Source organism: Symphodus melops (genome assembly GCF_947650265.1).
Source record: "Symphodus melops genome assembly, chromosome: 4".
NCBI classification, from domain to species: Eukaryota; Metazoa; Chordata; class Actinopteri; order Labriformes; family Labridae; genus Symphodus; species Symphodus melops.
In genome coordinates, this window is record NC_136694.1 from 18642624 (window position 1) to 18664880 (window position 22257).

The 22257-nt window shown below is 38.2% G+C and overlaps 1 protein-coding gene across 1 annotated transcript in view; it reads right to left on the reverse strand.

Moving 5' to 3' along the window:
• cacna2d2b (calcium channel, voltage-dependent, alpha 2/delta subunit 2b) overlaps positions 1-22257 on the reverse strand; it is a 32275-nt gene that overhangs the window by 3315 nt on the left and 6703 nt on the right. Inside the window, exons 2-36 of the mRNA XM_079340851.1 lie at positions 20927-21008; positions 17176-17292; positions 16429-16488; positions 13561-13605; positions 13342-13477; positions 13085-13216; positions 12927-12984; positions 12773-12823; positions 10188-10287; positions 9913-10074; positions 9700-9810; positions 9512-9590; positions 7752-7801; positions 7479-7568; positions 7295-7360; positions 6724-6798; positions 6508-6582; positions 6234-6305; positions 5945-6016; positions 4957-5018; positions 4778-4854; positions 4622-4682; positions 4443-4540; positions 4261-4351; positions 3631-3693; positions 3440-3543; positions 2945-3043; positions 2727-2818; positions 2580-2627; positions 1632-1703; positions 1194-1346; positions 1045-1097; positions 747-802; positions 326-449; positions 106-215 (exon numbers count right to left, since the gene is read on the reverse strand). Coding sequence (XP_079196977.1) covers positions 106-215; positions 326-449; positions 747-802; positions 1045-1097; positions 1194-1346; positions 1632-1703; positions 2580-2627; positions 2727-2818; positions 2945-3043; positions 3440-3543; positions 3631-3693; positions 4261-4351; positions 4443-4540; positions 4622-4682; positions 4778-4854; positions 4957-5018; positions 5945-6016; positions 6234-6305; positions 6508-6582; positions 6724-6798; positions 7295-7360; positions 7479-7568; positions 7752-7801; positions 9512-9590; positions 9700-9810; positions 9913-10074; positions 10188-10287; positions 12773-12823; positions 12927-12984; positions 13085-13216; positions 13342-13477; positions 13561-13605; positions 16429-16488; positions 17176-17292; positions 20927-21008 — 2996 coding nt within the window. The remainder of the gene's footprint in view (positions 1-105; positions 216-325; positions 450-746; positions 803-1044; positions 1098-1193; positions 1347-1631; positions 1704-2579; positions 2628-2726; positions 2819-2944; positions 3044-3439; positions 3544-3630; positions 3694-4260; positions 4352-4442; positions 4541-4621; positions 4683-4777; positions 4855-4956; positions 5019-5944; positions 6017-6233; positions 6306-6507; positions 6583-6723; positions 6799-7294; positions 7361-7478; positions 7569-7751; positions 7802-9511; positions 9591-9699; positions 9811-9912; positions 10075-10187; positions 10288-12772; positions 12824-12926; positions 12985-13084; positions 13217-13341; positions 13478-13560; positions 13606-16428; positions 16489-17175; positions 17293-20926; positions 21009-22257) is intronic.

The window sequence follows — 22257 nt, forward strand, 5'->3', positions numbered from 1 at the left end:
CTGTCGTTATTTGGTTAAGGTAAACGTGACCTTACCTGTCACTCTTAATATGTTCATTCTCAGCACAAAACAAAGCCCCACACTTTGTGAGCATGAAAAGGATACACTCCGTCTTGACCTGTGTCAGTCTCTCAATCTCACATGAGCTGCAGGGGAGCGTCTCAGCGACCACAAACAGCAGGTTTGTGTTTTCTATCCGCTTGGCGTGAAACAGCCTGTGGGAGACAGTGATGGATGTTGGGCCAACTCCGTACAGTATTTACAGTCCAGGTATAACAGCACAAAGCACCATCAGATTCTGCTGATTTGCAAGCTAAAAACACACCGTGAGCAGTTTCCACAGTCCTGCAGCATGTTGTAGGAGTTTGTGGTGTTTGTAAAGTAAAACTGGCTTTGGATGGTCACACAGCTGCTTTCCTTTGTTTCAAAACCTTCCACCAGGACATCGTCTACAACACAAACACATACATTGACATAACATAAAACACAATTCAGGCTCATTCTTGTTTAATGTATTTAAAAGGATTTTTCCTGTATTTTATGGATAAATCCATCTAAGTTTTAAGACCTTTAATTAATGAAGTCGACGATTAAAAACAAAATGCAAATGAGCCACTTGTGATATTATTGTCCAGGTGGACTTTTTTCATCTATTTGTATCACTTTTATCACTAAACTCATGAATCTATTTACACATGCAAGTATCTATGAGTGTGTAATAGACAGTGTCTGATGCACAAATCCACCTCGGTAGAGCCAGCTGTTGTAGGCCAGTCCATACAGTAGCTGCTGGGTCACAGACCTGTAAGAGAGTTCATATTACACTTTGTTAAAACAGAGGTCATACCGTACACATCAGTTAACACATGTCACAGCTACTGAAACAGTGAGCTGAAAATAACCAAGCGTAAACTCAACACCTTTCCATCATGAGAGAAAAAAAACCCTACTGGTTTCATATGCAGAAGTTTATTCACAGCTAAGATAGTTTTGATACTTCACATGCTGCTGGTGTCATTTCATTTGCAGTAAACAGTGTCTCACCATGCCACTGAGGACGTCCACCAGGCCATACTGAGGATGTCAGCGATGGACGGCTGCAGACAGACAGAATTTACACACGAGAGATTATCATCATATTAATCCAGGTGATATAACCTCCTACAATCCAACTTCTGCAGGTAGCCTCTCACCACAAAGATGCTCCTGGGTGCTGCTCCGGTGTGGCTGCTGGTGATAGGCTCACATGCCGACTGGAAGTGGAAAGACTGACGCCTGTTGAAGATTGAGTTGTTGTAGAGTGCGTGCATCAGGTAAGGGTCCACATCACCAAAGAAAAGACCAATCTGTGGTAGATGAAATAAAGAGGAGACAGTAAGACAGATCAGAGCTACAGTGCCACACAGTGGTTTAACATGAATGAACTTGAAGTTTATTACTTTTCTCTTATCTGTATTTAGTTCTGTTGCATTAATTTACACTGAATTCAATGGAGTTCTTAGTGATTCTTGACCGGAAACACATTTTAAAACCATAAAACACTATTAACAACAGGATAATCAATTAAAAAAAAAAAGTAATAAGTAGCTGCTTTCATTTATCAGAAGACTGTTCAGCACACAGAGACATACCTTTTTCCAGTGATCTCTCTGATTGGACATAACCAGGAACCCACCGTCATCAATTAGATAACAGAGGAGGTCCTACAAAAAAAAAAAAAGACTGCATTTAGACCACGCCTTTCAAGTCTTCCTACCATCCGAAGCATATTATGCTACATACCCTTTACCTTCTTTACATAAAAACGAGTTATTAGGATCTTAAGTTTGCTAATACACACACACACACACACACACACATAAACACAAACACACACACACAAACAGACATCAGTTCCAAAGAGGGTCTGCTAAAGCAATTCAAGTAGATGACCTGCTTTACCTCCTGAGCCAGTTAATCCTCACTGCTACACAGAGTTAACATCAGGTGCACACGGTGCCAGTTTGATCTAATAAGAGCAGACAGGAGGCTGTAGCAACTTGCAGGCAAGTGCTCAAAACTTTAATCTATACAGGTTTAATATTTCCTTAAACAAGTCAAGGTAGAGGATATAAAGATTTTCAACATGAAGTATATTAAATGCAACGTTTTTTTCCCCGTATGACTTTGTTTTTAAATTAAAATCTTAAAATACACATTTACAAGCCTTTTTACTAGTCTAATAAAAGGGAATCACATTTGGAACTGAAATATTAAAGCACAATAAAAAGAAAAAACACTGATTTAATAGCATCTCATTTCTTCTTTTTCCCCCCTCGTTCCAGAACATATGATTTTAGTGCTTAATGTCTTAATAATATGCAGGTTAATAGGTAGATGTAGTATATATGTAAGTTCATACGAAGCACCAGTTGAGCTTACAGCCTTTGAAACTCTGAAACTTCTCTATATCAGACTAATGTAATAATCACATTTGTACCAATAACACATTTAACCTCTGAAGATTACGGTCACAGAACTGATGATAGCATTTGCTTGTAAAGGTGTTAATGTGAGAACTAAACACAAAACAGCCTTACATCAGTGTTCACTTCACAGTCCATCTCACAGCTTCTGGATGGTCCACACTGTTCAGCAACATGAGAGATCCAACATTTTTGTTACTGTTATTGGAGTAAATGTAATTTCCTAAAGTGATTATTAGTGTTACTGGATCTGCTCTTTACCTTGTGTGAGCCCTGTCGACTGTCTGACACGTTGCTGGCCAGGATCTTAAATTTGTCCACCCACGCCTCCAAGTCGAGCTTCACTCCAACCACTGAGTGAGGACAACCACACGGTCAGAGAACAAAGAGGAAAAAGATTGCAGGGAACATCATGTAGGGGGGGAATACAGAGGTTACTCAATAGCCAAGAATCATGACTCATTTAACTATTGTCATACCTGAAGGTTTCAGCAGTTTCCCTCCTAAATTAACCTCAACAGCTGAGGTGACCAGAATTCCAACAGTCCCATTTTCTGCACCAACAGGGTCATCCATTGCTGGTCAAACAAACAAAAGTTTAAACATTGATGGGGGGTTACAGTCTGATCTCAAACAAGCATTAATGATAAATTAAACATTTCAAATTGATTGACATGAATCACAATTGTTCCAGTTGTGTGACCTTAGCGAATATAAAATGGGTTAATTGACAAAAAATAAAATCTTAACTGAAGGTCCACTTATGAGCTTTAGACCATATTTCAATACCTCAAAAGGCCCAGGTGTCATCATACCATTAATGTATGGACCATTGATTTACAGGTCGTCTTATATTTAACTCTTTATTCAAAGACTGTCATTACACTTACAGCATGTTGAGACACCAGCTGAAAATGGAGATATTTCAAAATAATCATTCCAAGAATGAGCATGTCTTTAGTACTGTCACTCACATGATCTGGATGGAGCTCTGAACATGTAGCCTTTGTTGTCGAGGCTCCGTCTGTAATAGTTTGAATTGAAGGGTTCAGGATCTTCGTCCCATATCTCAGCAGCTCTGTACAAACACAACACAAATGATTAAATGGTATCAGGAAAAATATTTAAAAATATTTCAGTTTCTCTTACTATCAAATTTACTTACATATTAGGAAAAACTCTTGTTATTCCGCCATCAGTGGAAGCAAACACAGACAGGAAGCCGTACCTGAAACAGTTATATTTTCCTAAGTATGTTTGAAGCTCTGATATCATCAAAACAGACGGCTTTACGTTTGCACAGAACAGTTTTAAAGTCCAAATGAGGAGTTTTTAACCAATTATGATAGATAGATAGATAGATAGATAGATAGATAGATAGATAGATAGATAGATAGATAGATACTTTATTGATCCCAAAGGAAATTCAAGATGGAATTAGATGGAACAAGATGGAAATTATGGAACAGATTGAAATTAATAGTGATGCCTCCTTTTGACCTACAAAAGCAAACGAGACCATCAGCGACAAGACTGACTATTTCTATAAGGCTCTTGTTAATGCCTCTTACACTAGCACAGGGTACTGTAGGTGTCAGATGAGACTATTTACAGCATGCTAAAGAAACCGCCTTCCCTTTTTCTGTTATAAAAAGCTAACATTCACAATGAGGGAAATATTTGTTAAAAAAAGGTAGGATGATTGTACTTGACTCACATGAGTAGACAATGACAGGAAAGAAAGTAGGAATAACACTGTGGCCCCAAAATCAACACAATTGACAAGTTGACTCACGAGTTCAAGTCCTTGTTCTTCCAAACCCGAGAGGCCAGCTGCCCAATAATCCGAGAATCCAAAATGAGGTTGTGGATGAGGCCTTGGTCACCTGAGACACAAAACATGATGTATCTTATCTCATCTGTGTGTCTGCAGCAGTGGCAGATGTGTAAAGTTCTGTATGCTTTAAACATGCTCACACTCATCAGATTCTGGAGAAATGTCCAGCATGAGCGAGAGGAAGTTCTGCAAAAATTGGGTGTTGTTATCTGAGATCTGCAGGCGTTTGCAGTATTCCCTGGAGAAACAGAGGGCAGGATTAATACAAATAGACAATAATGAAGCAAAATTAGAAGAATCAAAAAGAGGTGGTGGTCACCTTGGAGCCAGAAACACATGTCCTGCAGACTCAAAGGAGCTGGGCAGCAGTGACTGCATATCTGTTTTTAGAAATGGAGGTTTAGTATTTCAATCACACATTTGCGTTGTGCGCTGATCAAAGAGAATCTTTAATGCTCTGCCTCTTTGTACTCACACTGGAGCTGCAGCATCACATCGCTCAGGTCTGCCTGGATGAAATATTCATTGTAGGGGGGTAATACCAGACCAAGACTACAGGGGGCAGCATCCAAACAGAAACGTGTGAATAAAGAGACGTGCAGTCTTTTATAACCCACAGCAGCATGTTTTACTAACAACATAAAAACAGCTCACCTATAATCTGTACCATTGATCGGAGTCCAGGTGTAACCCCTGAACACCTCATCAATGTATTGCTGCAGATGACGAGAAGTTCAAGACAATTCAGTCAAATAATACAGGTAACAAGAATCAATCAACCTACTTTTACTTAATACAACATTTGTGTGATGTGGCTTTTTGGAGGTTTGACTTTGTCAAAAACATAAGCTTAGTTTAGTAGCTTGACCAATCTATATCCTTAAAATATCTCTATAAATTGTGATGTAGTTATGGGCAATTCAAAGTACGATTTTCTTTTTTTCTTTTTATGCAAATCAGTTTTGTCCATATGCATGGGAAAAGTCTTTTCTTTCTTTTAATGACTTTTTAAAATCTTTCTCATTTTAGTCTAAATCATGAATCTCACTTTTAAATAACTTATTTTTCAATAAATGGCAGGGGAACTGTACTTCATACATGTTATGTTTCACAGGCTGTACATTACAATCATAGTCAGACAGATGTAGAGACAGAACATGTAGAGATGTGTGCTGTACTTAAGACAGCAACGTTGACATTGTGAATATCTCTACTGGGTTTAATAATTCAAGTAAAAATGTTTGGATTTGAATTTTTAGTCTGATTTCTACAAAGCCTCTCTTGGGATAGCTGAGAAAAAAAAAAGAGATCTGGGGACACAGATTGAGAACCTGAGAGCAGACAGTTTGTAAACGGAGAGCACAGATTGACATACAGCGCTTTTACCACCTAAAGTTAGATTAGTAGGTTAGATCATACATTTCACATGTTATGGACTAGTTCTATAGTCTGTTCAATGTCTCAATTGTACATTTTTATGGAAACTAAATGAAAGAAACCATTTACCCATTTCTTGAAGTTGTGTTTTTTTTTTAAAAGATGCACTCTTCTTGTTTAAAACACAAATGAATTAAGTGTAAATGACAACTTCGTTCTTGCTGACTTGGTTTAACATGAAGCTCTCAAGAAAGAGAATACTCACCTCATCAATTGACTTGATAAGAGTTTTGACCTGCATTTCACCTGGTCTACCATCTATCATTTGTCGCCGGATCTGAAGATGAAAACAGTCTTTTTTTAGTCCAGAACACATCAAAAATATAATTATGTTTCATTGGCCTCATTTACTTGCAAAGAACACCACAAACTCCTGAGGCATATCCTTTCTCTTCACATTGGTAATAATGTTTGACATGAGCTATGCAACAGCAAGGAAGAGGAAATTCCTGAAACCTTAAACTTTTAAGTCCCGTTTGGCACTAAATGCTAACCTCCTCTTTATTACTGTCCTCCACCTCTGCATCCAGGAAGTCCAGCGTCACAGGCTCAGGGAGGTTCACCAGCTAAGAGGTCAAATGCGAAAAAAACATTAATATTCAAATCAAATTAAGAACAGGTACATCAGCATCATAATCATCTCAAACATAATCAGTTTTGAAAGGCTTTAATTTGTTAGGTCACCTAATATTCATCCACATGCCTGTCCCCACTACCTGCATACTGTAGAAATAGGTGTTTTTGCTACAGATTAAATATATACATCACCCTAGGCTGAAGATTTGGGTGAAGGAGAAGATATCCGTTGGGATCAATGGCAAATATGTATCCGTTAGCTCCAAGCTGTTAGAAAAATAGTAGTGATGAGTCAGCCGGTATGCTCCATCACAAGAACCAATGAAGACTAATAAAATAAGATAATCCTTTATTCATCTCACAAAAAGAGAAATTTGACCGATCACGGTGCTAATGTGATGTACATACATTGTATCGTGGTGTAAGTCTCTTTATCTCATCAAGATGCACGTCAACTCCCATGACACCCAATATCAGCTGATTCTGGACAAAAAAAGCAAAAACAAAGGTTATTTATTCTGTTGTGGAGCGTTAGAGAGGATGCTACAGTCAAACCGCTCTCTTCCCTCCCAACATTTGTTGTCTCTTTTCAGCTGTTCTATCCAATAAATGCACAAATAAGCCAAAAAATATAACAACGGAAAAAAACATTGTATCCATTGTGATTTACAGAAGCTGGGATTTTGTCAGCGCATGAGGGAGCCAGGGAAGTATTTCCGTGATTCCAGTCTTTATGCTAAGTTAAGCTAATAGTCCCCTCGTGATAGTTTCATATATTGTGTTTAGGCATGACATTTGTCATCTCATCAAGCTCTTTAACAATAAACAATGTATTTTCCAAAATGTTCAACCAATCCTTTTCCAGGTAGGTATTTCAGTTTGTAATATTATACAACAAAAATTCTGCCTTTGAAAAGTTGTTTTAAAGAGCACATAACCTGTAATATAATTAAAAATGTGATAGCACTGTCCATTTTACCTGTGAGTTTCCATCCATGGTGAGATTGAACACAGGCAAAGTCCCAGTTACTACCATGCCAAGACCCTACAGAGTCAAAAGACAAAATCAACTTACAAAATATAAGTTTATTATTCATGGATTGTATGCTTTGGGCATTAACTATATTTGATCAAATACAACCAGGAGGGCCATGCAGTCTCACCAAGGCGTCCTGATACACGTTGGTCCATTGAACCTGCTTGGCATCACTGCCTGCTAGAACCATAGGGCGTCCCAGCACATCGAGGTACTCCTGACAAAATAAAGGATACTTTACTGGCAGAAGCTCAAAACAACCCCACAACATCAGGCCATGGAGGTAATGGGTGTGTTGCACAGAGAGGAAGATATTTCTACAAAGCACATGAGCCCCACAAGGAGAATTAGAAACAGCGAACAGGGGATCAGCTGCGTCGGGGGCACGAGACAAACCCACCTGGGTGTTTATCCTTATAGCACAGATGGAACGGATCTCAAAATAGTAACCTGGCAAGCGACAGAGAAAAAAAGACAAACGGAGAAAGAGAGAGAGCGGGAGTGTGAGGAAGGCTTTATAAAATACACACTCATATCAAACACACAGGAGTAGAGCTCATAATTATTCCTGATTTTACTCAATGTTAGAAGACTGTTGGATCAGCCACTGAACTCCTACAGAAAAAGGAGCTTAAAGAAGGTATCACCTGAAACCTGGTGGAACCCGATAGAGTGTCTTATCAGAATCTGCTTTCACAGAAAATTATTTCTGAATTTATTTTTTTTGTCAGTGAAATAGGTCTGCAATGTGTGATTATATTCATAAAAAATCAACAAAGGACAGTTAACTTATCCCATGGACAAAAGGAACATGAGATAACTGTTTATTATGAAAATTTTAATCTTGAATATACTGTACGTAGTTTGTAATTTTAAATAACAAATAGCATCAAATCCTTAAGGGTGGAGGGTAGAGGCTGGAACCTGCACATTTGTTGAAAAAAAAGTATTTTATATATTTTATAATATCATCAAAAAATGTGTACACAAATATGTATATGTATGCATACTAAAACTCAACACCTATGGTTTGATAAGGCACTAAAAAGAACCAAGCTATAATGTTCAATGGTCAATAAGAAAGACTGTGTGATTCATGCATTTCAAAACAAATCACATCATTCATAAACACGGGCTGCATGTGTCATCATCAGCTGTGAAGCTCACACACTCCAGGCACTATTATATAAAATATGACTTGATGCGTATAATCAGATGAACATTTTACTTTCTTTTTTAACTTATTCAACCCTGTCCTATTCCTAAAACGCCTCGTTCTTCACTTTGAATTGAGCACTTCTCTTCAGAATGATGAAAAAGCTGCAACTCTTGCACACATTTCCTGAGTGGCACTGAGTCACTGCATTGAGTCCTGCTTGAGCTCAGAGCATACTCGCAAACAAGAAGTCTCCTGGAAAGATCAACGTCAGCTCCCTGCTGAGCACAGATCTGATCTCCAAGAGCCAAGCTGACCTCTGCTTGAACAGACAGAGCTTTCTGAGCAGCATCGGTCTGCCTACAGAAAGCAGACCCATTAGCAGGGTCAGTGCACTGCACTGTACATTAGGCTCTGTGATTTATTCATTGATCCCTTTGTCTGAGCATCAATGGATAAATAGACAGCAGACGACTGCTTCAAAGTACAAGCAGAGTGGGTCTGAAAATAAAAATACGACAGCTCAAATTACTTTAAGTCAGTTTCTGACACTGTGAAAAGAGTACAGACTTTGATTGCAAACTCATATCTTAACATCAAAAAAATCCTCTATATCGTGTTTTTTAAAAACATGGCAATGTTCCAGTTAAAATAACTGTGTTATTAATATCTCAGTGGCAGTGATTCTTGACAGGAAGCACTGGAATCACAGTTTTTCAGTAGTATTTTATTTGTTTTAGTGTAATTTGTAAAAAAAACCCAAAAACAAACAAACTTATAAGCGCAATTTAAGAAAAACATCAACTACAAATTAATTAAAACATTTAAATTAAAATAGTAAGGATTTAAAGTTAAATATAAATATGAATTGGAACAATTATAAATTATCTGTTGCACACTAAAGTTGAATTTGTGACTTTATTATGAGCGACTCACTCATAACACTTTCTGCTCTTTTTTGGGTGGTGAAAAAAGAAATGTGTTCACATATAAAATCAGCTTACCTTTATTGGTGCATGCGATCCACTGCAAAGGTGTGACATCATAGTTGTGCTGACCCACAGAGAAGGTGAAAACTCGTACCTATGGAGGAAAAAATAAAAAAAATAAGTGTTCATGGGATTATAAACACACTGCATCTTCGTTATGTTTGGATGTGACTAATGAGGTCAGATCATCAGTACAAACCAACCGTTTTGTTGGGCCAGTTGTATTGCATGAAGACGTCCTGAGCTCTGTCTTCCCCTCCATCAGTAAACAACATGATTATTTTATTACAGTTCGCCCGAGGGACATTAGTTTTCTGTGAAAGACATTGAAATGGCAGATGGATGAACAGCAGGGTTAATCGATATAGTTAAATTGTGAGTAATCCCCTGTAAATGTAAATCAATACATGACTTGCATTTAACAGCTGGTTGAAGGCAAAATGGAATCCAGACTTGTAGTCAGTGGTGCCTTTAGCCTGCATTTGCTGCACTGCGTCCTTAAAGATCTTTTTGTTGCGCACGTTGGCCTGGACAAGATGTTTAAAGCAGGGCACCACAGCCTCAGCCTTCTCATTGAACTGAAACACAACAAGAGACTCAGTTTCATGAATGGCTGAAATGTAAGGGAAGAAGTCCCAACAGAGCCACGAAAGAGAGGAATATAAAATGACTGAGAATCAGTGATGCTAACCCTTGCCACATTGACGTAGTCATCATCAGACAAAGTGTCCAACATTTCCATCACAGAGGCTTTGATCAGTTTAAGGGTGAGTCCACTGACACTGCCGCTCCTGAGGAAACACACGAGTATCATCACAATCAAAGACACACATAGGGATATATATCAGGGGCACGAATCACCAGAGGCCCCACGATACAATATTATCACGTTACTTAAGTCATGATAAGATATGTTGGGATTTTAAACATTTTGTGACATGCTGAGAATTATGATACAATATATTGCAATGTATATTGTGATTCCAGAAAATTAAACGAAATCAAAGAACTGTTTTGTCTAATGAGAAAACTGTCTCAGTCTTTTCATCTCACTGTCTTTTTATCTACAGTATATACAATGAGAGTGAAGCCCCCAGACTGACAAACACTGTGGCCAAAGTAAAACACAGTTAAAGGCTGCATGCACCTCACAATCTGAACTGTTAATATGTCTGATCTAACTTAACTGAATACAAACATGTAGGGACAAATACACAATTGAAGTTTTTTGGGTTTTTTTCTTAATGGAACTTGTTCAAATGAATTGTGCAGCACCAATTAAACTATTGAAAATCACATTTGCTATTAATGTTATAAAAATATTGATACTTGGGGGACATGAATAAGTACAATAACGGCACGCAAAATATCGCAAATTGCGATACTATGCCGTATCGATTTTCCCCGATTTTTAACAAAAGAATGCATTCATACTAAACACAGCAGTAGCATCAGTTTCAGCTGATATGAACAGAGTGGTGCTAAATAGGACCAGTTTTGTTCTCCTGAAGAAATCAGCAAATTAGATTCAGCGTTTAAGCTCTCTGCACCCAACAACAGGGGGATACATAAGCTAAAAAGGATCTGTTTCTAAATTAAAACATTGCCTCAGAATGATATGATTTTGACACACTTTATAACTCATTTCATATTTTTGCTTCCACACATCTGAATAAAGATCCTTTTGGTCTCTTTAGTGAGAGAAGCATAATTGACTGCATAAATAATAATGCCCTCTCTCTCCCTGATTAAACACGAGTTTCCTTGCTGCAGTGATGAACGAGCATTGATTCATCTTTTTGGTGGACATTTGTTTGTGTTTTCCTTCTTTACTTAAACAGTAATAACACAATCTCCAGCTGTGCAGCATGAACTGTAGGTAGCAACAAAAAAATGGATAATACTACACCACTGTTACACTTTGATACAAACATCATTTAAAAAAATTCCATCCTCAGGTAATTCAAACTGTCTGACATAATAAACATAAAGCCTATAACCTAGTGTTTGGCCTACATTTAAATCTTAGTAGGCTAGAATAAACTATTGCAATAAAAAACATCACAGAGTTTCAATATACCCAATGTGTGTTACTCATTGCTCATATTTGTGCCTGAAAAGGTGTGTCAATGACCATCTTCACGTAATGTGATATTTAATGCTTGTGAAAATGTGCTCATGAGGATTTCTCTCTTATTTTTCCATATTCAACTTAGCATTTAGATTGACCTTGTTCAGAGAGCCAGTGAACCAGCTATTATACCGCAATCATGGTGAAAGAGCAGATGCAACAACAGACGACTGTAAGTGGCCATGAGACTGAAAACACCAGCAAAGCAAAGTCAACACACTGCTCTGTGATCGACCCGAGAAGCAGCACACAAAAAGGACTGATTGAAGATTTTTTTTACCACTTTCATTTCTTTACATTCATATATCTTGTATATCTGCTGACTTGTTAGCGTAGCCTTGGATTAAGACAGCCTCCCACTTATACAAAAAAAAACTAAACAGTAAAGACAACTTCCATTCATACAGGGGCAATACGTGAGACTACATGTAGCCTAATACTCAAAAGACACACATTATCGTTCTCCTTATTTGACACTAACTGATTCCTGGAATATTTCCATAAATCATAAACTCCTCTTCTTCCGAGGTCTTCTGTCATCTTTTAGTCTGGATAACCTTTACCGTAAGCTTCAGGCGGTTACACATGATAAGCAGAATGAGCTGCACATTCAGCTTGTTTCTGTGCAGAGTCAGTGCCAGGTGCACTCCTCTTTTTTTCAAGACAATATATAATTGTTTTTTTTCCCTTCTCTTGTAGGCTGAGACGGATACAGGAGAAGCAGCTCATGTTGTGATATAACACCAGATGAAGAGAGTCTATTCACTTTTCTATCGAGTGGGAATGAGACGTGCAAGAACGGTTCAGGGAAACTTAAGATAAGATAATCCTTTATTCATCTCGCAAACTGAACAATTTACAGTTACAGCGGCAAAGCAGGATGGCAGAAGACAATCACACAGTGCAATTTAATTTTGCATTGATTTTTTTTATTTTAATTTTGTTACTATCCTGCTATCCTTCCCAGATGGATTTAAATATCAGGTAATTATCTAAACTGTAAGGAAAGTGCAATCAATTCCTTTTTTTTCATTCTCACTAGAACACTGACTGAAGTATGCATACGTTCACATGGAAACCAGAAAATGAACACATGAAAGGCGAAAATTATTTTACTAAACAGAGAAATGTTCCCTTATACTTACACATCAACAAGAATGACCATATCTTTGGGGGATGAGGCTCCCTGGATGTACCTGTGAGAAAGGGAAAAGGAAAAGAGGATGCAATAATTCTACCCTGTAAGATTATGGAAATATGACAGGGCCGACATGAGATGTATTTAAAGCAGCAACGTACCAGGGCCTCCGTCTGACGTCATACAAGTCGATTTTATCAGGAGCTTTCCACGGCGTGGCTTAAAAATAAACACAAAGATGTTCAATCAATGGCATACAAAAGCCACTCTTTATGTTCAGCATCATTAAGGAAGCACAGAAATGGCTGTTCAAGTTTACCTGGGTAGTAGCGTGTGACACCTGTCGCGCTCCCGAACGCTTGCCACAGTAGCGACGGATCCTCCTGACTGTTCTCCATGAACACTTTCTCCAGAGCTTGTGTCCAGTTTAGTTCATTCAGGATGATCGGAGCTGATAGAAAACAACAACAACATGTACACCTTCAAGTATTGTTCTCTAAGAGTAAAATATATCATTGTAAATCTCAAACACAATCTCGTTATCCACGCTGCTTTGTAATACAGAATATCACATGCCTCCTTTATAAATGTCTGTGGGGATCTGCACTGCTGTGTACGAGTAGTTGACATTGTTTTTGAAGTTCGGATCGTACACAAACTCCAGCTTGATGTGTGAAGGATTCTCCACCTCTCCTTCACCGTCCATGGAATACTTTAAGAACAAGAGAAAGAAAGCATGTCAGATAATTCCTCCTATTTACTTACTCTACTTCACCCTTTCTGTTCCTTACTCACATAATCCAGTTCAGCCTTTGAGTCATAATACGCCATGTCCAGCTCCTAAAAGAATGCAGAAAAGACAAGTTAAGAAAAATCTTTCTGTTGATTTATTATAAATGATCTGGATGGTCCAACCGGAAAAACTCAATCCAAAAAAATAAATGAAGTAACCAAGCCAAGAGGCTACCATTCATTCCTTAAGGCTACCTCACTGTTTCTGGAAAGTTGGGAACAACATGTAACTTAAACTTAAAGAATTAAAAATGCACCAGAGCTCATCTGCACACAAGAACTGGTTCTGTCAATTTGTATATTGATGGGCTAAACTTCTTATTAGTAAACCTTGCTTATTCATTTATACATTTTGTACATTCCACTGAAAGTTCAAAATGAGAAAAAGAACAGGGGAAGAGCAGCAAATCCTCAAATGTGTCAGTCTGTATCCACCAAATGTTTTCTATTGTATCCTGCTCTGAACTGTTACATTTTGAATCAGCTGACAGGCTGTCAAGCTTTGGTAGAGCATCGCCATCTGTTCCACTTAGTTTCTGTGGAGACTTAACATACTTCAGAATAAGCAGAACACTTACTCAGGGGCTGCTTTGTTCCTATTTTTGGTCTGTTCTGATGACCATCTCCTAAGAACGCTTTGGTTTATACCTCAATTTGACTTTTATGACAAGCCTGTGTCTGCTAACTGTCTGCTTGCTCTTAATAATATAGATTTCCTGTCTTACCATTAGAAAGTCTAAAAAATTCCCTGCATGATCAGATAGTGCTTTTCATCAGTCTCTTTAAAGGAGTTGAATGTACATGTACAGAGGTCTGTCGGAGTTAAGGTCTGGTAACGTGTAGCGTTTCTCTGAAAAGCAAATGCAAACTTCCAAAATAAAAACACGTAAAACAAGCTGCGAATAAAGCAAACTGTCTCCCGTTTAAAAAAAACCTGTCCCACGGAGTGTGTTTGATGTTTATGCAGTTGTTTCGGCTTTTTGCAGAACTTTTCTTTTATTTGTGTTTCAGCCGTCTCTTTTGTTTAGGAAGTTTGCATTTGATTCTTGTTTCAGCTGTTGCCAAACGTTTGCAACTACCCGCCACTGTAGAAACACTCTTCCTCCGTATTAACATGTCCTGAGAGCTCTGTATAAACGCCGAAATTGTCAGCGGGATTTAATCACATACAAAAACGTCTCTTGGTTGATTTAAGCTAAAAAAAACTTTGCTCTCAGAAAGTTTAAATGTAAACATCCATGGCTATCTAAATACAGACCTGGTTCGAACAAAACAATCAGAGTGAGGACTTTTTTCTCCATTAAATGTGCCTTGTTGTTTAGAATAGAATAGAATGCCTTTATTGTCATTATACACATTGTGCAATGAGAATACTTGGCTTCACCTTAGAGTGCAGACCGCTAAAAAACAAAAAAAACAAGAAGAATATTTGTCTGTATGTCAGCCCTGTGGTTGACTGGTGACCAGTCCCGCCTCTCGCCCAATGACAGCTGGGATCAGTTACCATTGCATTTGGTTCAATATTATACATAACACTATAATTCATTATTGTATTTTGTAAAAGTTATAATGCCTTTTTTATAAAGTTGCTTTTAAGTATTGTTTAGCTGCTCTTGCTTGAATTAGACTCAAAACTTTTATGTGTTTAGTTTCAATGGTGGACTGGATTTGGAAGAAAAGCTTCAAATAAACCCGTAGCAAGAAAGCCACTTGTGTCTGCCTCTTGGATGGAATTACACCCTGCCTGATGTTGTTGGGTAAATGAAGCAGACCAAGTGGAAAAGTGCAACTCCAAATGTGTGAGGGACTTGACAGAAGTACATGTCTGAGTGTGCTCAGTCATCTGTTTCAGCCAGCTGAGCGCTGAGGGATGAGACCAGCTGACTGGTGTAAATGTTCCTTTTTCCCAGGTCATGTGATCCAGAGTCAAAGCAATGCTCAGGATCACATCAGCAATTAAATAAGAATGCTACATTTCTACAATGTGTTTACTTTTATTTCTTGTACAGCAGCACTGAGCCTATACGTCACTGTGGATCCAGTCAGCTCATTCATTTACTGTTTTTTAAACTTGAAATGGCAGCGCCTTACAGAGCGAGACAAAAAAAACCCCACAGAATATAGCTGGATCTTTTGTAAATCAATTTAAGTTATATGTTTGATTTCTTCATGGCTCAATACTTGCCCATAAAGATGAACCTTCTTCTTCTCTTGTTTTAATATTATGACCATTTTTCTCTGCACTATTAGCTTTGGATGATTGCGTTATGCTGCGCCATAAACGAAAACCTCACGGAGATCGTCTGTTATGAGAGGGGAAGATTTAAAGGAACATTTCAAAAAAAGAAATGTGCTTCACTTGATTTTTATAAGACACGCTGCTTGATGAACAGGTTGCTGACAAAACAGCAAAAACGGGCAAAGAGAAATGGAAAGAGAGGAAGCGTATCAAACCGCTTTATTAAGAGCGAAGGGTTCCAAGTGTTTAGGCTGTACAGTATGTGTATGGAGAAGTGAAGGGAAGAAGGTCTATGGTGGTGTGCACAGAAGTATTTCCTGCTATAGTCTCACATCAGCTCTGACTTCTTGCAGAACATATACCAAGTGGCTGTCAGGAAAGACTCTGGGTAAAAGAAATAAAAATAGCCTGTTTACGTTCACACATGCATCTCACCCCAAAAACTTCAGGATGTTTGTCGTTTTGTGTGGAAGTACCATAACATGAACACTCAGCGCCCTCATGCTGTATTTTCTCTGTTTGTTGTTTATGTGAGATTGTTCTTTTTCCAATGATCATCATTTCAGCAAGCTTCTCAGTTGCATGTGTTATCTGGTTGTAGCACAAACCCTGCTTAAGATTTAAAACTCTACCTTTATTCCATCCTGCCATAGATGCTCTCGCTGGAGTCGCTCTGCTTCGCTCGCTAACCTCTGCAAGAGAAAAAACACAAGAGGAGTACGACTGTCATATTCCTCAAACAACCTTTAACAAGCACAAGCACACAATATCTCTGTCACATGATAAGAGCTACAACTAGAGCCTTTTTTAAGTGTATGTGATTCAAAGCAGCCATTAAAAAAAAACAAAAAAAAAAATATCCACTTCATTAATCCAAAGCTGACATTTTGTTTTGAAGACATAAAGAAGACAAACAGATCTTTGACACTTTGTGAACGTTAGAAAGTTATGTTGAAATTCTCTGGCCCTGTCTTACGAAACTGAAATGCAAGTGTTGCAGGAAGTGTTTGCTTTGTCAGCAAAGTTATTTTTCCATAGGATCAAAAAAAAAAAAAACCTCTACAGCCTCATCCATTGAATCTCAATTACATCTGACACCTCGGAAGACATTTGAAAAAAAAAAAAAAAAAAAAAAAAAAAAGGATTTTAAATAAATCTTAGATATGAAAATACAGATTTTCATTACAGGTAATAAAAGTCTCAACTGAAACATTACTCCATAACTACAAACTGCACAATTAAGTCTTGATATTGCTTCAGTTATGAGGACAAAAACAAACATCTGTGGGGAAAACATGAGAAGAAGAATTAAGCTGGGTACAACACTGCACAGTCAGTCGGGTCGGCTCAGAGTTTATTTGTAAGAATCTCATACTTACATCGAGTGCTTTGCGTTTCTTAGCCAGGAGTTTCTCGATATCTGAGGCCACCCTCTCAACTATCTTTCGAGGCTGATTCTTCACCAAAGTAAACCGTCGCCTCTCCTCGTTGTAAATCTGTAAATTTTTAATGGACAAAGTGGAAATAATGAGATTGATACTTGATGCATCTTTATCCTATTAGGTCAGTTTCTGCTGACCTCATGTCCTGCTATTGACAACGTGTAACCTTTCACATATAGTCTATGCTGACTTAACATAAATCTGTTGCCATTAATGCAGCTTAAGTGGGGTGGGCAGTACCTGTTTGATGGTTTTTGATGTTGGAATTCTAAAGTTCCTTCAACAAAACTAAGAATTGTAATTATTTTTACAAAACAAAGACTTGAAAATGATTATTTTCAAAGTTCTTGAAATTGCAAAAGCAAGTTCTGCTTTTGCAAAGAAGAATGAATACATTTGAACATGAAAACAAATGATGAAACAAGATAACATAATCCGCCTAAAAATCACACATCCTCCTTTTTTAACTGCATCATTTTCAACTTGGCGTGAAAAAGGGCAAACTTGCTTACAGAAACAGTGTAGGTATTTCATCACACCCACAAGTGAGAAACCAATCAATAACCCTTCTTTTCTAAGCATGTAGAAAAAGATTGCAAGAAGACGGGGGGGGCTCTGTAGTGATAAAGATCTTGATTTAAGGCAACAAAAACACTGCAATTCTTAATTTAGGGTATGAATGTAATATTCCCTTTCTACCAATTACTCTGCCAAGATAGCTTCATATATCATGTTAGCTATGGTCCATAACATGAAACTAATTGGTTCATTAAAGCTGGGTGAGATTGCTAGTATGAAAGAGGATTACTTTTTTGCTCTCAGCAATCCATAATCAAAATTAAACTGATGAACTATATGGAATATATAATATTACGGATGTATGTATCCTCTCCCCTTTCTATTGTCTCCTGCCCAGGTGTAGCCACTGATTACCCAACAAGGTTCACCTGGCCTCAGAGCTTAAAAGGCTTGTGCTGGCCAGAGAAGGCATTTGGAGTTTTTGGAGGATTGCTATGACTCTCAGTCAGGGATTGTCGTTTGCATTTTGTCACATTTGTCTTAGTTGATCGTTGCTATTGTTTAGTTTGTGGTAAGGCCTTAGTGTGTTTGTTAGCCACGTAGGGTCACCTCATGGTGGGGTGTAACAGTACCCAGAAGTGTACTGTAATGTATACAGGTGTGAGGGGAGGTTTATAAGTTGCTCATAATCAGGTGTGATACAGGAGGTTTTGGTCACTTTTGGCATTACACTCTGTTTCCACATGCTCACAGCCTATCTGTTCACAAACTGAAGGACAAAGTCACATTCAGAACAATCCAGGTACTTTTTCTTTTATGATATATTCATACTACACAAACATAACAGCAGGCAGCAGCTGTATATTACTGCACACAGACACCATGGGGACTGGGGAGTTCAAGAGGTTTATGATCTAATGCGTGAGTCTAGATACCTGCAGCACTATAAGCTCTCTGTCTGGTGTTTTTATTTGTCAGGACATCACAGAGAGAAGAGGAAGAGGAGACAGAAATGGAGACGGTAACATCGATGAATACATTGTTTAAACATGCAAATGTACTATACAGTATGAAGCCCTCTCTATAAATTAACTTCAGGAAATCTTCTTTGTGACATTGCTAAGATGCTTTATTGAACAGGGTGTTTCTGTGAAATGTGTTCAGTCTGAGAGGTAATAAGTCCTGTGTGGACTGAATCCAGTATTGATAGTGTTGTAGTCAATAACACACTAACCGAGACCAAGACATATCCTTCGACCAGAGTGCTCCAAGACAGAGACAAGACGGAGATACTTAGGGATTGATACTGAGTCAACAAACTCAGACTTTGCAGGAATAAAAAAAAGTGGAACAATACCATTTTGGTGTGCTGTCCTGAAATACTTTCAGATTTGAAAATGAAACCATTTTATAAAAAATACCTCCACGATAACTTAACTTTTACATTACGAGAAATTTGCTATTTTCAAATCGTGTGCACAGCATAATGCAGCTTGTCGAGAACAAGTTATCCATCAGTTTACATCATGAAAAAGCTGAGTGTTCTTCGTATTTATGAATAACCAACAATAGTTGGAGTCACAAAGATGAAAATGAGTTTTTCCCCAAACTACCAACGCTTGCAAGAGTTTTTGTGTCACTTAAAGCTGCTCTCTCATTGGCTGCATTTTGAAAGCTCAGTGTTGAGGCCAGGTCAAAACCGATATGCGCAAACAGCACTCCACATTAAATGTGCTTGACAACAACATATATACATTGTTAGAGATAAAAAAAACAACAACATGTAATTCACATTAAAACAGCACCATCAGAAATGTGTCCCACCAAGTCATGTGACAGTAATCCAAGCAATAAATAGAAACTATTTGATGAGCAGGGCTGTATTTCTGTTGCTGTCAAAAGTGTCTAAATGTGTAAAAAGTCAATTCAAATCGAAAGTGTTTCCTAGAATAGGATGAATTGCTGTGAGCTTTGGAAGTAGAGTGTTTTCCTTTACCACATCCAGACTGTTTCAGGAGGATGGAGGGATTAATGTTGAGGGGATGAACAAGTGAGTGTCACATGAAGTCATTTGTGCAGGCTGCAGGCTGACCATCTGCTCTGCTCTGACACAAACAGAGAGGACACGAGCGGCTGCTCTCTGTTGAGGGAACGCCCCCACACATCCTTACCGAGTGGGCCTCTCTTGCCCCCTACAGATAATCTTTGGTCCTGGTTTAGGGCATTTGCCTTTTCAGCAGGAAGGGACAGCCCTTCATAAGAATACAGCTGTTTAAGCCAGGAAAATATCGATCACGTTTGGGACAAAAAGGTAAAAAGTGAATAAGACTAGTGAGCGAAATCCGATGAAAATTGGAAATTGGACATTTAAATTTATTGCAATATTAGATCAGCGTTTATCAGAGCAGAAATCAGTTTCAGGTTTTGGTTTAAATGACTGAGATACATTTTCAATGACTGGTTTTATGAATTACTACTAAAAACATTCTTTACTTAATAAATCATATAGTCGTTTGCCAACATGCACCAAACAGTAGCTAAAAAAGGAGTTAAAGACTCAAAGATATTTAGTTTACGTTTTATCAGTTGACCCATTGTTGGCTCTCTATTTGTTTCTCTGCCCCACCAATCAGAGAGCGCTGCTGAGCTTCTCCCAGTTAAAAAGTGACGCTCAAGATATCCTCATTAAAACCAGAAGTTTTATATTTTTCCAAATGGTTTAGCAGCGTTTAGACCTAACTGATGTTGCAGACCTCTTGCTCCAGAAATGGTCACTGATTGAGTCCAGAGGCAGGTCACCGCGACACGACAGCTAACATTAGCGGACATCACTAGCATCAGACATCAATCATCAATTTATAACAATTGTAAAACGTTTTTGGGAGATGTCATGTTATCCTCAGACTGTAGTTCTGTCTTTTTTTTGGAGAGGCCAAGTTTAGAAAATGATTTCAAATGGGACAGAGTCAGCAACAAAACCTTTCATCTAATCAGCAGCTAAGGAGAGTGTGACTTGTCAAAGGGAGCTTCTAGCTTCAGCTTCTAAACCTAACAGATTAATGGGTTTTTTACACAGTAATCTTTTAGCTTGCTGCATCTTTTTATTGAATTAAGGCACTGCTTTGATGAGTAAGACATTAATACTGTAAAAAGAGAGACACACACTCACCCCTTTCAACTGCTGAGCCCCAGTGATGTGCTGAAACACTCTGTCAATCTCCTGCTCGATGCGCCGGGCCCAGTGCATTATCCTGTGGAGAGACATCACAGGCTGACTGACACACGGCACAAACAAGTGAAAAAGAAGGGTGTGTGTGTGTGTGTGTGTGTGTGTGTGTGTGTGTGTGTGAGAGAGAGAGAGAGAGTGGATAAGTAAACATTGGTTATTTAAAAATAACCTACTTACATCCTGTGCATTGTTTAAATTATTCATACAAAATTATTTTTGGTTGCTCATTATGGATAGGGTGAACACCAAAATGTGATAGATAAGAAGACCATAACATGTACGACAATAAAAAGCTGATCATTACTGAAAACTGCCTAATCAACTACGTCTTTTCAAACTTACTACAGTCTGGTACACCACTGATGACGTATCCATCTAATTTTCAGTGACATACAAAAAGAATAGAAACGAAGCAACCAACAACACCTGAGTGAGAGGCTTGTTGGATGTGTGAAAGCCAATTATGACTCATCATCATAATTCTGAGGGGGTATTTTCAAAGCAAAGAAAACTAAAAGATTGATGCATTATTATTCTGTAAGTATGTAAATAGCTTTTAAACCTCCTGTGGCTGTCGGGATCAACGCGGTGCTGATGGATTTTCTAGCAGAGCCTCGAAAATAGAGCAACTAATGAGGCAGGAGATACAAAAAAATCCACCAGGTTGTGGGAGTTAAGGGCTTCAATAAAAGGGCAATTCAGGAGAGGAGCGGTTTACTTGTGGCTCAAGAGCTGCTCAATTTAACAACCTCTGATCAAATCAAGGTTCAAAATGATTAACGCCTTTACAGCTGAGTTCATATTTTTCTCTCCTTGTCAGAAGCTTTTGATTGTGTCTTTTAAAGAAGACTGCATAATAATCACAGACTGCAGTCAAATGTAGAGTTTGTTTTTGCAGTTCCACAGACTGTTTGAGTATATTAGCCAATGCTCTGTGGTCAACTATGACCCAGATGATGTGACCTGTTTCTACACAACATCGAGTGCTGGTCGTTGTTTTTTTCTATTCTTTTCAAGACGTTAGCTTAAACTAGGCTCAATGGAATGCTAACTTTGATGGCTCGGGAGGCCAAGTGTAAAAACAATGTATTCACATTTTTAAACGCAGAAACATTTGTGAAAAAGTTCAATGTTTTATTAAATGGCTTTGCTTCTGTCAATCTAGTACATCCAGGTACATTGACAACATACTCAATGTGAAATATAAATAGTGTGAAAGTAAGCTGTTTGGACACTAGCCACTGTTTATTTCTGATTGGTCAAACTGAGGC